The sequence below is a fragment of the Onychomys torridus genome, chromosome 8, assembly GCF_903995425.1.
Source record: "Onychomys torridus chromosome 8, mOncTor1.1, whole genome shotgun sequence".
Lineage (NCBI taxonomy): Eukaryota > Metazoa > Chordata > Mammalia > Rodentia > Cricetidae > Onychomys > Onychomys torridus.
The window spans coordinates 13,080,555-13,097,508 of NC_050450.1; the positions used below are offsets into that span (position 1 = coordinate 13,080,555).

The 16,954-nt window shown below is 39.7% G+C and overlaps 1 protein-coding gene across 16 annotated transcripts in view; it reads right to left on the bottom strand.

The window, feature by feature from the left end:
• The window catches only part of Rbfox1 (RNA binding fox-1 homolog 1), a 1,681,994-nt gene that overhangs the window by 106,515 nt on the left and 1,558,525 nt on the right, over positions 1–16,954 (bottom strand). For all 16 annotated transcript variants that reach the window (XM_036197533.1, XM_036197529.1, XM_036197544.1 and 13 more), the window contains 3 exons: positions 16,348–16,491; positions 8,672–8,725; positions 1,724–1,816 (listed from right to left, as the gene is read on the bottom strand). In XM_036197533.1, the coding sequence (XP_036053426.1) occupies positions 1,724–1,816; positions 8,672–8,725; positions 16,348–16,491 (291 nt within the window). The remainder of the gene's footprint in view (positions 1–1,723; positions 1,817–8,671; positions 8,726–16,347; positions 16,492–16,954) is intronic.

The following is a 16,954-nucleotide window of genomic DNA, read 5'->3' on the forward strand; positions in this document are numbered from 1 at the left end:
CAAGGCCAGTCCATGATCCAATTAGTTGCATGCATTATGACTGTGATTACTTATCAAAATCAAAACCAAAAAACAAAAACTTAAAAACTAAAATGCATTTTAATTTACAAATGGCAATAGGTGCATAACCCAAAAATCATACATTTTTATAATTACATTTACTTCATAACCAATTTAACTTATGAATCATTTCAATAAAGCAATGTCATCTCATTTGAAAGTTTAATAAAGAGACAGTAAAAGCAAATTAAAAGCTACTGCATAATTGAAGATTTAAAAGCATGCGTGTGCTCCATGGTGACACAGAAACAGGAGATAGGTTTTGAAACAGAAAATAAAGTTAATATGAAAGGGGCATGCAGTGGAGGAGAGGTAGGAGACAAAGTACAGGGGACATAATGTCAAAGAAAGGGACAGACAAATTTAAGCCGTGTGCAACACTTTGGGAGGGGAAACCATGGGAAGCAACATCTAGCATTCAACACTTGAAACAAGAGCCTTTTACATTGCAAGAATTAACGAATCATTCAAGCTTTAAGGTCACAGCTAACAAAAGGATAAAAGAGAGGGTGCATTGTGTAACACAATATGGAGTTAACAATCTGAGTAAGATGTGCACTGGTCATAACTCAGTCCAGTCAGAGCCTCCCAGGCTAGCTTAGAACGTACACTCAATTACAGGCGTACCAAAGACCCAAAAAAATAGAGCATCAAGAAAACTTAATACAACAAGTCAAAAAAATCCACGTGGTAGAGAGATATGTATAGAGATATATCAGCACTAAATACGTGAAGCGGCAGATGGACTTTGTCACTTACCATTCACCACCATCGCCAGCATGGGTTTGTATACAGTTACCATGGTTACTGAGGGTTTGGTGAGGGGCCTAAGCGTTACCGTCGAGGGGGAAAATAAAAAGGCAAAATATGCGACATCTTACTCCAAAGACTAAAGCATTTTTAACTGGTAATTTTTTTCTTTTTCAGTTTTAACAAATATGACCCTTTGATTGTGTTGAAGAGGAACCCAGTGGTACAAAGGGTGGGTGCCAAATGTCAGAATGCAGGGTTTACATTTCCAATCGACAGGTAGGGGCCACGACTGAAACGGGAAATCCTGATTGCTTATCCAGTGTCTAATTGGAGAACGCAGAAATTCAAGCTGCTTTTTGTTTTTAACTGCAAGATTTAAAGACAAGTGCCTCTTCCTTTTTCAGTTTTAATGTTTTGAATGTCATTGCCTTTAAAATTTGGTCTAATTTGCAAACCACTGTGGATCCCTCTTCAACCCTAAAGTGGACTAAAAAAGAAACCAAACAAAACCAACAAAACTTGATATATACTTGGTTTGGTTTGAATACTGTGTCCTCTTTGGAACCTATTGCACCCATTCTTCATAAAACATGGAAAATAAACTAAAACAAACCAACAGAACCTTTCAGAGTAACCTCCCTTTCAGCTCACTTTTTGCCATCTACTCTCCAGCAGTAATATAAAGAATAATGTAAAGTAAAATTTAACAAAAAAATAAGGCCAGTTTTCCTTTTTATATATAAGTATATATGTATATATATAAATATATATAAACAATGAGAAGGGAGTAGGGTCACACACAAGACACCAATGATGCACCTGGAAGGACAGATGAGCGTGAAGCAGACATTTATAAAAAAAATAAAAATAAAATAAAAAAGAGGAAAAGGAAAATATTGTGGACATGCACCTCGATTTTACGGCCCTCTACCACGGTACCGTGCAATTTCTCCCTCGCCCTGTCCGCATCCGCACTATTTTCGAAAGTTACGAAACCAAATCCCTGCATGCAGGAGGGAGAAGGAGAACAACATGCAGATTATTATTTCAGTCAACGACCACTTGGTAAAGTTCTCTTGCTTTCATTGCTATTTCTTGTCCTGGCTTCAGTTCTGTAACATGCAAATTAGAGAAATTATAAGAACACTACGATGTGCAGTCATTAAGCAACAAAAGTGAACGAGATTTTTTTTTCCTTTCACCCGTTAGCTGGAACCCCTAAAGAATTCAAAGATGGATATGAAAACAAAAACCAAACCAACAAACAAAAAATACCTTTCTAAACATCACTACTACGGAAGAAAAGAAATCAAACAAAAAGAAAATGAGATCAAAATAAATGTACAGTGTCTTCACAGAGAATAAATGAAATAACGAGGAAAAAGAAAGGGAACCAGTTTCTTGACATGCAAATTAAAAAATCAAACAAAATAAAACGTGTGCACGGGAATTCAACAGTGAATGCTCAAGTCCTGTCACATTGCCTACAGAGTCATGCTGAGTGGATTTAAGAACGGTTCTTCTTCATGCAATTTTAAGGTTATTCGATTCTGTCAACTGTACAGCCTTTGCTTCTCAAAAATAAAAGTAACAAGCCTAAAAAAGGAAAGACCTTTTTTTTAATAATAAATCTTGAACTTGTGGTTCTAATAAAAAAGAGAAAAATCACATGAAATGAATAGAAATAAACTTTTGTTGGTTAACAATGTAGATAAGCAAGTACCATTCTACATTTGTACTTTGCCCTCCCCCTTTCCCAAATTAGAAAAGGCTTTGGAATTTGACCTTTTACACTATGTTATTAATCAGAAAACAATGTTCTAGGGCACTGGGCTAACATTCATTTGCTATATCAACAGGTACCAAAGTAGAGACATTTCCTGGATTAAAGATATCTATGCAGCAGGCTGAACCCTTCCTCTTGACTGATAAACAACAAATACATCCTCTGTTTCATCACAAGCACAGCTTTTATTTTTAATATTTCAGCCTCTAACACCAACCCCACTAACCCATATTTTAAACTTTGCCTTCATTCTTCACTGACACCATTTTCTATGATGAGTATAGAAAATCCTTTAACTTATTTGTACATTTTGTTTAGAAATATATACACCAACCTTTGGAATAATGTGGGTACACTGAGTCCACATTGGTTTAAGTTGGAAGAAATTTTGCTCTATGTGAGAACTACCAATTTGCACAGAATAAACCTCACACACAGTAAAGACAGTTGTTTGACTTTCATGCATGACATTTAGCTTTACAAATAAAATGTGCAATAATCACACATTTAGAATAGTAATAGCCATCTGATATTAGCCCACAATCCTATGCTGGCATATATGATGACCTCATAATTGAGGGATATTTGGAGAAGAGTTGCTGGGTACACTAGCTAGGAGACATTATAAAACCAGGCTTGTTTGTGGAGGGTATGAACTGTGTGAATGTATTCAGGTCCTGGGAGGTGGATATTTGTCAATGTCACATACAGAAAAAGATCAGAGGTATTTACTTTGACTGAATACTTTGCCTTGCTTTCCCCAGAGTGAGGATTTGTAAGTAGGGCATGCCTGAGTGATCCAATAAATATACAGTGACATATTCCTCAGAAGCATTGTACATGTTGCCTATCTAACCTGGGTGCTCAAAAATACTTGCTAATAGTATTCTAGTTTTGGTGAGAAAGGAACAAAAATGCTCTCTGATGGCAAAGGACAGAATATGAGGGGATGGGTTGCTTCATTTGACAACTCTATCTCCTGGTTAGTGGTTCCCCAATTCAGTTGTGCATCAGAAGGGAACAGAAGCATGTTACATATTTTGATTCCTGGGCCTCATTTTGTATTTACCATATCAGAAACTCTGAATGGAGACTAGACACCATTTTGCCTCACAAAACTACCTACATGATTTCGTGGCTACATTTTCCTCTTTATTACACACCCATAGAAAGGAGGTTTCATGTGATAGACTAAGTAGCACTTTATACCACTGCTTTGAAAAATGTTATCAATTGGGCAGCATGAGTTTATTACTCTCTTATTTTGTGCATAAATGTAGGAAGCACAGGAAAGATCATGTGCCCATGATGTCTCATCATGTTATGCCTCTCCTGTAGGCCTAAGTCTATAAGCATCCAAATCAGACACTTAGGAATCATTAAGAGAAATAAAGGATTTATAGTCTCTCATCATGTAAGAAAAGATAAGCTAGTTTCTGCCTTGTGGATGGAAGGCAGGGTGGTGTCATTTTTATTGGCACCAGAAGTCTGTAATACCATAGTACTGCAAGAACATAGCTGTAAACATCGTCCCAAGGAAACCTGTTATACACTTCCCATCTGAACCCAAGGCAAATCCACTGGCTTCATGCATGCTATGCACATGAAGAAGAGCTAGAGATGGAGGTAGAAGTGCCCTTGCCATTCTAGAAAATGTGCACAGACTGAGAAAGACCCTTAGATAGATCTTATTCCTGGTATTGAATGACTTGCTGAGACTTGTGAGGGTTAGGTTCAAAGCTAAGCTTGTCCTAGAAATGACCCCCTAAACATCCAGCAGGCTTGGATAATTCTACTTCCCATCCAGTTCAAAAATGACACATCTTCCTTGGGTCAGAAAATACTCAGAAGTCCCATGAGGAAACTGCTATCAGGCCTGAAGCTGTGGTCCCCTGGGTCTCTCAGTTGTCAGGTGTTCTGTCTCGAAAGCCCTGGATCCTGGTGTCTCTGAAAGTAGGAGCGAAGATGTGGTAGTTGTTTCTATTGCCCTGTCCCATGTCAAGATTACATATCAAGGAAACAGTACCACACCATCCTTAAAAAGATGAAATTTTTTCATCGTCTTGGAATGAATAAAACATCTTTGGTTTGAAGAGTTAGGGGTGAAATGAAATGATGGTGGGGAATAATGAAGAGTGTAAGAAAACAGGTCATGCAGAGCCAGGCAGAGAAGAGAAGACCTTTCACTCCAGATAGGTGTGAGACTGGGACAGGAGAGTCACAAGTTCAAGGTCTGCCTAAGTGACTCAGTGAGACCCCGTCTCAGACAAAAGTAAAAAGGGTCTTTGGGTGCAGCTTAATCATAGGATGCTTGTCTAGCACATCCTAGTGTGACTGCTAGTACTGCACAATTAAAGAAGAAAGATAATAAATGAAAGGAGAGAAGAAGGGAAAAGGAATGAAAGCAAATGAGGAAAGAGCAGAAAGGAGAAAGAACGAAGGATGAGGGGAGGGAGTGAAGAAAGGCAGTGGGAGTGGAGATTAGGTGGTGGTCAATGTCCTTCTACTGAGAGACATGCCTTCCCTGAGAAAGGAAAGACCCTTGGATAGATCCAGTCTACTTGGACAGCTGGTCAGAGCTAAGAAAAGAAGGCTTCTTGGAGGAGGGCATGATGCCTCCTCCACAGATGGGCATGAAGGACTCCATGACCTGAAATGGAGTCTTAGGGCATGGCTTGCTGATCTCAAAGCCTCAAAGTGAATTCTCACAATTCTGTATCCTGCTCCCTTCCCCTTCCTGGTACTGGTGTTTTTAGCTGGTGGACCTTCTTTGGGGCACTCAGTTGGATGCTCTGTTTTTTTTTTTTATTTTAAATCAAGATTCCAAAGCTCCCTGGAAGGTAGAATGAACACACTCTATTTGATATGATAATTCAATTTCTCCTGTCTCCAAACTCATGTTTAGTTGAAAGGGCCATTAATTAATTTCTTGATGACTAAGAGTCTCACATTTCATATCTCTCCAGTGACTTTTGCAAATACAGCTCCTTTTCTTTGTGAGATATCTTCTTTTTCCCTTCTTCCTTTTCTCCTTCCTCCCCTCCCTCCTCCTTCCCTCCTCCTTCCCTCCTTCCCTTGCTTCTTCATTCACCCTTAGCTCAGTTTCTTCTTTCAAAAAGCCTCCCTTACCTCCAGCTAAATGCTTAGAGTTTCATTAGCCCCTTATATCATGGCAAAATGCAGCATATTTTATAGCAGTTGTTCATGGCTGGTCTTTCCTGATGCTCAAGAAAAGCTAATGGCTAGAAGCATATCTGTCTTGCTCAAGAATCATTCACCTGGAGAGGAACTAGTCAATAGATACATATTAAACCAAATACTCAATCATGTGTTTCTCAGGTATGATAGACAATGGCTAAATCTAACTGTATCCCCAGAAACAAAGCATTTCAGAAGCAAAAGAATGATTTAAAATCTCTTAAAAGATGAACTCAATTGTGCAATTCATTACTCCTGCATGCAGTTCAGTTCTGATGGTCAAGTCCGCCATTCCTTTTTAAAATAAGCCTTTCCTATAGTGTCCATCTATATACAAAACACTCAGGCTGTGTGTTTCCTGTCTTTGCATGGATATGCACACATATATATGTGTAGAGTCAGCCTCACTCAGCTCTAAGTCACCTGCCTCAGAGAGAGTCCTGTGGAGAACAAAGGACCATGAGGAGAGTTCCTGGCCCTTTGGGGCCACTGGTTTCCTGGCCAACTGAGGCAGTAACAGACAGAAATGAGATCCTAACCATGGTTCCATTTCTTGAGGGAGAGGAGGGAAAAGCTCTTCTAAATGAGGCTCTTTCCCACAAAGGATGCCAAATATGGCAACCAGCCTTGTGCGAGATGTTGTCCCAGGTAGCATTTCTAGTTAGACTGTCTCAGAGACGTTCCAGTGACATGGCACCACCCAGAACCCACACCTGCACGGCAAAGTGCTCCCACACAGAGGGACAAAAAAAAAAAAAAAAGAGCAAAGAAAGAAAAAAAAAAACAACAACAAAAAACAGCCCAACAAAATCCATGCTACAAATGCTGAAATGGAAATACCCTTTTCCCTAAAGTCACCAGGGACAAGCTAATCAAGGAGTTGATGGGAAAAGTCCTAAAATTAGCACACCATTGTGCTTTGAAAATAGCCAACAATTCTGTAGTGGTGTCCCTAAACATCCCTAGAAAGGAATGAAATAGCTTTCTTCAACTGACAAACATCTTACTAAACAAAATGTAAATTAAGTAGAAATTTAAAACAAGCCACAGCCAACAAGGAAATAAAGAAGAACCCCCCCCCACACACACACAAGGCAATGGTATAATAAAGAGATTTAGAATTAGGACAGAGTTGGGCAGACAGAAGATCATTCTACATGATCTTCACCAGTTTGGCTGGAATCTGCCAGGCCCAAGCAAGAAGCCTTGAGTATATTTTTATTTTAGTGCACCTTGCTCTACAGGTATAAAAATGGTTTTCAATACAAGAAACAGCTAACTTCTTCCCCTCACCTCAGTTCAGAGGTCAGACTATAAGAATGTCTGGAAGGATAGCTAAAGTTGATGAAGAATGACCAGGTCCCTGAATGAGAAGAAGTGCAGGCTGAAAACTTTTCCATTCATCTGGCAGATTATAATATCATTTTGTATTTAAAGCAAGTCCTGGGATTTCATTCCCTCAATCCGATCAACACTGTCCTCCTCCGTCAACATTATATCCACTTAGGATGGTGTGGGCAGAGGCAGGTGCTGTAAGGAGTAATCAATCAAGAGGTTTGCTTCAGTGTGGTTACTGTGCGATGTGACAGTACAAAACCAGTGATACCTAGGAGCCTCTTTGGTGCCTATTGTCCTGTGTTGCCCATAGAAGGGGCATTATTAAGCCCAACCAGCATCCCTCTGTATCTGACAGCAACATTCCCAACATTCCCTTTTAGAGGCTAAAGGTGGAATGCAGATTGAGATGAAGGTTCCTTGGGATCTGATTCCCTTGGTGTGTCACAATCTGAGTTACTCACAGCTGTGCTTTGTCTGGCTTCTAGGACCACTCTATCCTCATCCAACACCATTCTCTGTGGTCACAGAGAATGCTGGAATGTCTTATGAGATTATTTCCTATGAGGGTTGTTTGAGTGAGGCTCTTGAATCTTCTCAGGGGACATAAAAAGGGGGACTATGACAACAACAGAGATAGTGATGAAATACTTGTGAGCCAAGGCTAGTCTACATTCAGGTGAGGGCTGGGCCTTTGGAGAAAAGAGAGACACTGTGTTTGGCATTTTGAAGACAAGCTTGAAAGGTTTGCTAAGGTATTAATTTCTGGGACCAGGCATCTTCAGAGTTTCTGATTTGGTAGGTCAGGGCTGGAGATGGAGATCATGTATCCTTAACAAGCTCTTGGATGCTGCTGATGCTACAGATTTGGGACCACACTTCAATAGCCATGGATGGAAAGCAAACAGTGGATGAATTGGATGTTTACATCCCCTGTGTAGGTACTGGAACCTTCTCTCAGAGCCTTCTATGAATATTTGTCAGCTCCAGGAAAAAAAGTGATTTACACATCAGTTTCCTAGTAAGAAAATAAACTTGCAATAGCACACTACAAAATGAGGGTTGTAACATACTAGTGAAAAAATAAAATTATATTCGAAAGGTTGGTGTATATGAGTGTTTTCTCCTCTGCCACCCAGGAAAAGAACTGCACTTTATTAAGACAGAGTAATCACATATTTACCTGCTCATGAGACTATCAACTCACTTTTTAATATAAAGAACATAACTATCACTGGAAAACAAAAATGTAGCAGCACCATTATTTTTTTAAGCATGGGTAATTTCCCTCTGGAAACTTAAGATATATAATTATATCTTTCTATATATTTAAACCAGCAATTAAAATTGAACCCCTATACATTTTAAATGGAAACCAATGCATCTTCCAACATTAAGGAAATAGGAGGTGGTCTCTAAAGAAATTTCCACCAAAGTGCATTTCTCAGGGACTGACTCACACAGTGCAGTTTTTTCCCCTAACCCTAACAGACATGTCACAAAGAGCTAAGAAATTCCAAACTGAATCAATTTGCTTACCTTTGAGCCTCGCTCATTAAAAATAATTTCAACATCTAATATTTTACCAAATTGCTGCAAAGAAACAGAAATATCTGATGAGCAAAAAGGAAATCAGATAAATTATACAATATACACCAGTAATTACTCCTCAAATCAGAGAGCCTTCCCTGAGTTACAAGTATACATTTTATTTTGTTCTGTTACTGACATGCTTGAAATGGGGGAAATGATATCATATTCATTATCTTCAAATTTATGGCATTTTCTAACAGGTGAGGTACATTATCAGGGCCCAGGACAAAATCTTAACCAAGAGGTTAATTCTCTCTCTCTCTCAAGGTGTGTGTGTGTGTGTGTGTGTGTGTGTGTGTGTGTGTGTGTGTGTGTGCTTTCCCAGGCACTGAGCAGCAGAGATTAAAAATGGCTAGTCATTACCTATACAACATTTCCACCAGCCACTGGAATAAACACCTCAGGAGAGCTGAGATTTTTGATAATAAATACCCAACTAGAATGTGATGCTGAAGGTTTTTAGTTCTGAGTTTACAGCAAAACCAGAAGCAACCAGACCACGTGAGAAAAGTGAAAACACAAAGGAGCCCCTGTGCCTCAGGTTCATCATAACCCAGACATCTGCAAAGCCAGGATGGCTCCAGGATGATGCCCTCCTCCCCACCCCAGATGACAGTCTGTACTCTCGAAAAAACACAATTTACACCCCTAATATGAGCTGGCTCTGTAAAAGTTCCAGAAACAAAGTTTCAGTGATCAAATAACAAAACAGGCAAATAAAATTCAAATGACCATTGACATTTAAATTTTAGACTTTATGGGATAAGTAATATTTGTAACATGTAATTTTATGTTACATGTAAGTAATATGTCACACATAATATTTAAGATATAAGATAAGATACTTGCTGTTTATATAAAATTCAAATATGACTATTGTATATATGCATGCGTGCATGCGTGTGTGTGTGTGTGTGTGTGTGTGTGTGTGTGTGCATTTGTTTGTGTGTTAGTGACAAAATGTTAAATTTGGCAGAGTATTACTCCTAGATAGTATTGCCTATCAACTTATTCTTGACTTTGGCATACTCATACAAAGGGTGTGTGGTCTCTGAAAACATGAGTACCTGATAATCCAGAATCCTCTCTAACTTAAGGTTCTTGTGCTTCCTAGATGTCACAAAGAATGGTGTAAGTGGTTCAAGCGTATAGTTTGTTTCCCATAATGCTGCTGGAAGGGGCTTTGTAAAGCAGGCAGTCTGGCCAAGGGAAGAATTAGATGGGAATTTTGCCTCAATGCAGAATGGAAGGTGAACACTCATTGTGATGATTGAACAAATAAACCAAAGCCAGTGGAATGCATTCCTGTAGATTTTTCTTCTTTCTTTCCTCCCTCCCTCCCTCCCTCCCTCCCTCCCTCCCTCTCTTCCTCCCTCCCTTCCTCCATTTCTTTTCTTTATTTTTTCCCAATATATTTCTCTACTGATTATTTGAGATGAATCCCAGTCATACTTGCTTCCCTTTCCTCCCAAGTAAACCCTGCTACCCTTGTGCACCCACCCACCCAAAGAAAAGAATACATCAAGGTCAATTTGTGTTGCCCATATACTCATTGGTGAATGGTCAAACTCCCAGCAGCCAGCCAGCCCCTTAAAGATAACTAAGGTTTCCCCCACATCCCCACCAGAAGCCATCAACTATGAAGAAATATGCTTCAGCTTCTTTTTTTGGTGCTTTCCTGTCATGTGCTGCCTGCCTCTACATTCTGGGTACTCACTGGTGCCTTGCTGTCTCAGGAGAGTCTTTATTGTTCTTTTATCCCTGGATGCAGATGTTCAGCAAGGCTCTAAAGATAGCAGGGTGGGGATGAGGGTGAGGCCAGGATCAAAGAGGGACAAAACAGAAATTCCAAGAAGCTGAATAGTTCCCCTGAACAACTTGCCCAGGTCTGTGAATTGCGAGAAACTTGGAGAGTCAATGGCAAGAGGTTTCTTCTAGTATTCAAGAAAATAATTATTATTTAAATTTTTTCATATTTATTTTATAGTGTGTGCATGCGTGCGTGCATGCTTGTGTGTGTGTGTGTGTGTGTGTGCATGTGTGTACATGCATACACATGCACATGTGTGTGCCAAGGTATATATGTGAAGGTCAGAGGACTAGAGGTTGAGCTTAGTGTGTCAAACTTGGCAGCAAGTACCTTATCTCTGGAATCATCCTACAAGCCCTTTAGAACATTTTTCTTTTGTGTGTCATTTTTTAGAGCAGAGGAAAAACTCATTAAAAACAAAGAAAACTTTCCAATGTGACAAATGAAGAATTGGCCATTCAGAGGTGAACCAAGTTCCATAGTAAAGAATCTGCCACTGTGTAAGCATTTCTGCCACAGAATATTCCATTCCCACAGATGCTTTTATATTTATTCCAGGCACCAGAGCCTAGAAGCACGTTATATTTATGGAAAGAAAAGGCTGAAAAAGACATCTTCCAACACTGTGAAGCAAATGTCACCCATGGAACACTCCCTAAGCAGTCAACACAAAAACGTTTCCTTTAAAATAGGAACTGGATGAGACGAGCCGATCAGAAAGCCATCTCTGCATGTGTCATCCCCTAAATGAAACAATGACACCATATTCCCTGGAATGATCTCCAGTGTTTGCTTCCTTAGCAGGTGGCACTGGGTGGATGGTTCTGGAAGCCAGTGAAACAAGCTGTAAGAAGAATGCTGAAGCAAGCCCATTTTCTGAGACAGTTGTACACTACATTTATAGTATCAGTGGTTTAATTGAGAAGTTTGGTACTAATGATGCCAACACAACTGGAACATCTTCAATTTAAATAGACACAACTCGTTTGCAGACATAACTGGCATTTGTTTGTTCAATGATAACGTTCGTGAGCATTGAGCAGCATCTTGGACCCACATGAGGTACCTCAATGGCTGTATCAAGACCAAAATCCAGAAGCCTATATGTGTGTGCTTGGGCAAATATGTACTGAGCAGTTTTAGACATCTTTAGATCAAATAATATTTCACAGAAAAATTATGAAGGATGTTCACCAGCTACAACATAAACCCTGAAAGTAAAAGTTAATTCAGCATGTGCACAGAGACTTCATGCTGGTGCTGCATTTAAAAATCTTTCTTTTACTTTTGAGATTTTAATTTAATTACATTTCTCCCTTCCATTCCCTTCTTTCAGACATGTCATATACCCTTCCCAACTCTTGAAATTCATGCTCCCTTTCTCCTTTTACTAATTGTTATTGTGTGCATAAATGTATATGTATATATACATACATATATATGTATATGTATATGTATATATATATATATATATATATTTCTAAATATAACCTATTCATATAATGCTACCTATTTATATGTTTTCAGGGTTGACCATTTGAAACTGAACAACCCATTGGTGTAATCTCTCCTGGAGTTGTTCTTAAAGTGGTTTCAGTATAGAAAGAGGAGGCACTGTGACATGTCCTCAGAATGACTTTACTATTTCTAATGCCCTGTTTTATGGAGTGTTGTATTAACATGAAAGGTGCAAGGAAGTCCATCTGCACAGTATCCACCAGAAGACATCATCCCAGTGTCTTTTTCACATGTAAACAGTCACATGTTTTGTTTTTATGACTAAAGACAGACTTGAATAGATCACTTTCCTATCCAATGTGTCTTTATTTATTACGTGTCTATGTACATGTGTGCTTCTGTGTGTGTACAGATGCACGTGTTTGTGCAAGTATCCATGCATGGACATGTGCATGTGTGTAGGGTCTAGAAAACAACCTCAGGTGTCCTTCCCCAAGCACCATTGTTTTGTCTTTTGAGACAGGGTCTCTAACTGACTTGGGGCTTGCCAAGTGGTCTAGGCTAGGTGGCCAGCAAGCCTAGGGATCCTCCTGTCACCTTTCCAGTGCTGGGATTATAAGCATGGACCACCACTTCTCAATTTTCTTCACATGAGTACTGGGAATGAACTGAGTCTATGTGTCTGCATCCTAATCACTTTATGACTGAGCTGTATATCCAGCTCCTGGAGTATCTTGATTTTGATAACAAAACCAAGAGGCTGGGACATCAAGAGTGTGCTAGAAATTGCAGACTGCCAACTGATCACACTGCTTCTAAAATAAAACTATGTTGTTGTACTATGTTTTGTACAGTGGGTCTGGATAGATCATAGTCTACTCTCATCTCAAACCCAGAAATATTTAAATTTTAAACAATAACATATATTATGTATTTTTCATTCAAGAGCAACACATTGCAATTAATTTGATTGTAATCCACAGAGTTCTTTTATGAGTTCAAGAATTCAAGTATAGAACTTTGAAATGAAAATACTGATGTCTCTAACCATGACTACCTGCGAGCCACACTCATAAGTTTGACAGATAAATAATGACACAATTTCTCCTAAATCAAGGCAAAATTCCCAACCTGCTTTCCAGAAGATGTATTCAATAAAATATACATATTGAACACTCTCTAAATATGGGCAAGAAAAAAATTCAAATGCTTGCATCCCTATCATTTTGGAACATGAGGGAGGGGGATTGAGAGTTTGAGGCCAGCTTGTGTTAGTCAGCAGGTTTGAAGCCAGTTTTTGGCTACATGGTAAGAGCTTGTCCTAAAAAGTAACAAAACAGAACAAAATGAAAATTCAAATGTGAAGGGATGTGAGCTTAAGTGCTGTCCACAGTTCTCCTAGAAGACCTCAAGAGGCACACAGCCAGGGCTGAGATCAATGACTTCTCAGTTCCCCCACAGAAACATCTGGAATAAGTGTTCCTAACATCCACACTATCCCCATTCACTCACAGAGCTATGGAGGATTTAAAAGGACTCTAATTACTGCTTTGTATATTGTAGCATGCACTCCTCACCCAAGGAATGAATATACCACCTTAAAAGACATCATGCAAAGAAATGCAATGTGAACACTAGTTAACATCAGCTTTGGAAGATGTGCCCCTGGCAAAGATGAAAGCGGCGAATGGGAAATACACAACAAAGAGAGGTAACTATAATGCCTTTCTCTCTGGAATGTACAGAAAGCACAAATTAAAAAAAAAGACATGAGATACCTGTCAGAAGCATTAGACAAGTGACTGCTGTGCAGAGCATGGGGAAAGTTTCTGTACTTGAAGAAGTTGGAAACTGCCAAGTTCTAGGTAATTTGAAAGAAGAGGGTACTTTGTGTCTTGTTATGGTTTTACATTGAAATTTCTGTGCCTCGTTTGATCAATTGAGTCAAAACAGGCAGGAAGCACAAAGATCTTTGTGCCTACCCAAGCAAGGAGACAGAGGATAGAAGAGAGGATGCAAAAGAAAGACACTGTCTCATGGCCAACGGCTTTGAGTGGCAGCTAACTGAGACTAAAACATGGTTGCTTACAGTAACTAAGATCTGAAAGAAGAAATTGTGTTGAATCCCCTAAACTCCACCATGGGGAGCCAAGCAGAAACTTCCAGATGTCTCTCAGTATGATTCATGCTGCTAAATGTATCATATAATATTATGGCTTTGTGACCACCAGTGTTCATCTTAGGAAAATTCCATTTCTTTAAAATAGCAGTTGTTAAAACCAAAGAGGACTCCCAAGTTACTGCAAGTGGTCCATGAATCCATATGGTCCAATAATTTTTATAGATGAAATCCACATCACACAAAATCTACACATACTCTTTAACATAGACACAGATGTTGTTTGTGATAAGTAGAATTAATTTCAGTGTTTATGAACGTATATTACATCCCCTTAACTGACAGATGCCAGGGGTATATCTATCATCATATCAAATCAACATCTTGTTAGCTAGCTGTGTGAAAATTTTGACTCAAAGGAAAAACAAAACCAAACAAAACCAGTGTTTCTGAAACAAATAGATTTTGATCTGGGTTTAATGGTAGCATGACATAAGACAAGTTCTTTCTCTAGGCATTTCTGCCCAACCCTAAAGGACAGAGAGATTCAGATATTAACATACCCATCATCTCATTTGTGTGACTTCCAGCTGCAAGTATTTTGACTACTTCTCTGACTTAGCCCTGTAGCCTCAGGTAAAGTTCAAGGTAATCAAAAAGTCCAGGGAAGAAAATAGACCCTTAAGAGTAGAAACTGGGGTTGGCTGCCTTGCATGTCATCATGAAAGGTTGTGAGAATGGTCATTAAGAGAATCCAGTTCAAAGCCAACATCACAATGACACTTGATGAGTAAAGACAGACTGAATAGCAAGACATCCCAGTGGCTTGACATGGCAAAGAGAATCTAATTCCTCCAGCTACCCATCAGTCAAGCTGTGTCCCACTGCTTTGCACACACTTAACCTCGACTCTAACTTCGAATGCTCTGCACTTTTCAAAGTCATCTTTGACCTGAGAGTGCCCGAGGGTATCTTCGTTCTGCAAGAGTTAGAGGGCTTAACTCAAGGTTATTACCAAATGAGAGAGCGATAAAAGTGCAAAAGTTGACCTTTTCCTCTGAAATGTCAGGATTCAAGCCTGGGTATCTAAAACATTAGGATGCCTGCTCTGCTTTTTTGTCACATGCATACTTGATAAGCATCGTGTGTGTTAATGAAATAAAAGGTCCAAGCTCACCCCCCAAATCATGGAACCCCTGAGTAATGAACTAGGGCTTTGTCTTCATGCAGAGAATAAGATGAGCTTTGCTCACAATGAGCATCCGAGCTGGCCTCTTCTTACTGGTGCTGCGATATTTGCAGCTCTCCATAAACTCAGAGGAGTCTCCAAGCAGCCCCCCTCTATTCTGAGTCAAATGTTAAGGATGTAGTTCTTTGGTCGAATGCACAGATGCTTGCTATCACTACTGGGATGTCATGGGTATACAAAATGACTACATTTCAAAACACAAAACTTGATCTGAGCCTCGTCAAAGCTATGTCCTGTGGCATAGCTGAGACTAAATAAATGGTAAACTCTACGCTTCCCTGGGTGGTTTGTTCAGACATCTTCCAGAGAAATAATCAGGGTCATGGTGACCCGTGAGAAAGTGAAACCGTCATTTATTTTCCCACGATGAGTGGTGGCTTCTGGCTGGTTCTGTTTCACCATAGTGCCTAGACCAGCCTGTCCTTTGCCCCCTTGGTAGCATGGTAAATACCCTTAAACCTTCATCTAAAGAATTGAATACTGAAAGAATCAAATCAGATTTAGAAACTGGCAGTTTTTGTTGTTGTTGGTGGTGGATGATTTTGAAGACTAAGCTTTATATAGAAGTAGCCATTCACTGCAGCTGCAGTACACAGTGCCTGGGGAAGACTGGGATAGAGTCACTCATGGGTCATTCTTTCAGGTAAGCAGGCAATGGCTTCAACATTTATTTTAGTTATACTGTGGGGTCCTGGGCTGCTGGCTTTGTGATCATCAATGGACCTTATCATCAGTGGTTAACAGAGGAATCTCATTTCCACTTTCCTTTTAAGTTACTTATTAGAAGATGACCAACTGGCAAAGAAGAAACCCCAAGTGCACAACTAAAACAAATAAGTGTGTCCTGCCACCCCTAAGGGATTCTAGCCACTACTGACCCAGGTATCAGATGCTAAAATGCCTTCATCCCACAAGAACTTTCCACTTTAGAATAATGGGTACCTGGAACTCCCAGGAGAGAAACTGAGGACAAAGGTAATACTTACACCAAACATTTGTCGGAGGTCTGGATCCCGGAACCGGAAGGGGATGTTGGACACATGCAGTCGCTTAGGCTGGGACTTGTTTTCTGTGTTTTCAGAAGGTTGTGTCTGGGGCTGGCCATCAGTAGGTGCTGCATCATCTGTCTGCTAAAGGGACAAGAGGAAAGCAAAGTGCCTGTGAGTACTCTGTCTCAGTGTCCTCTCCCTTCTGCTATATGGCAAGATTGTGTCAGATATAGCCTCACAGCCCTTTGTTTTTATATTTAATGACAAAAAAGTATGTTTTGAGCGCCAACTGAGTGCCCAGCCATGGATCTGAGATTCCATATCAAGCAAAGCAGTCAAAAGTCCCTGATTTCAAGCAGTGTAACTCTGGCAGTGGAAAGGCATAGTAAAAACCATTCATAAATAAATATATAGTTGGGAAGAAGGAGATAGACATTGTGGGGAAAAATAAAGGAAACAGAGGCTAGGAAGGGCTGGAGGCTCAGGGTACATAGTGGAAACCTCATCAGAAAGGGAGTAAAGATCGTTAAAAATAAGAACATGTATCCTTTAATGCTGTCCGAGTTCTTATGTTATTCATATGTAAGTACTGAAGCTGTACAGG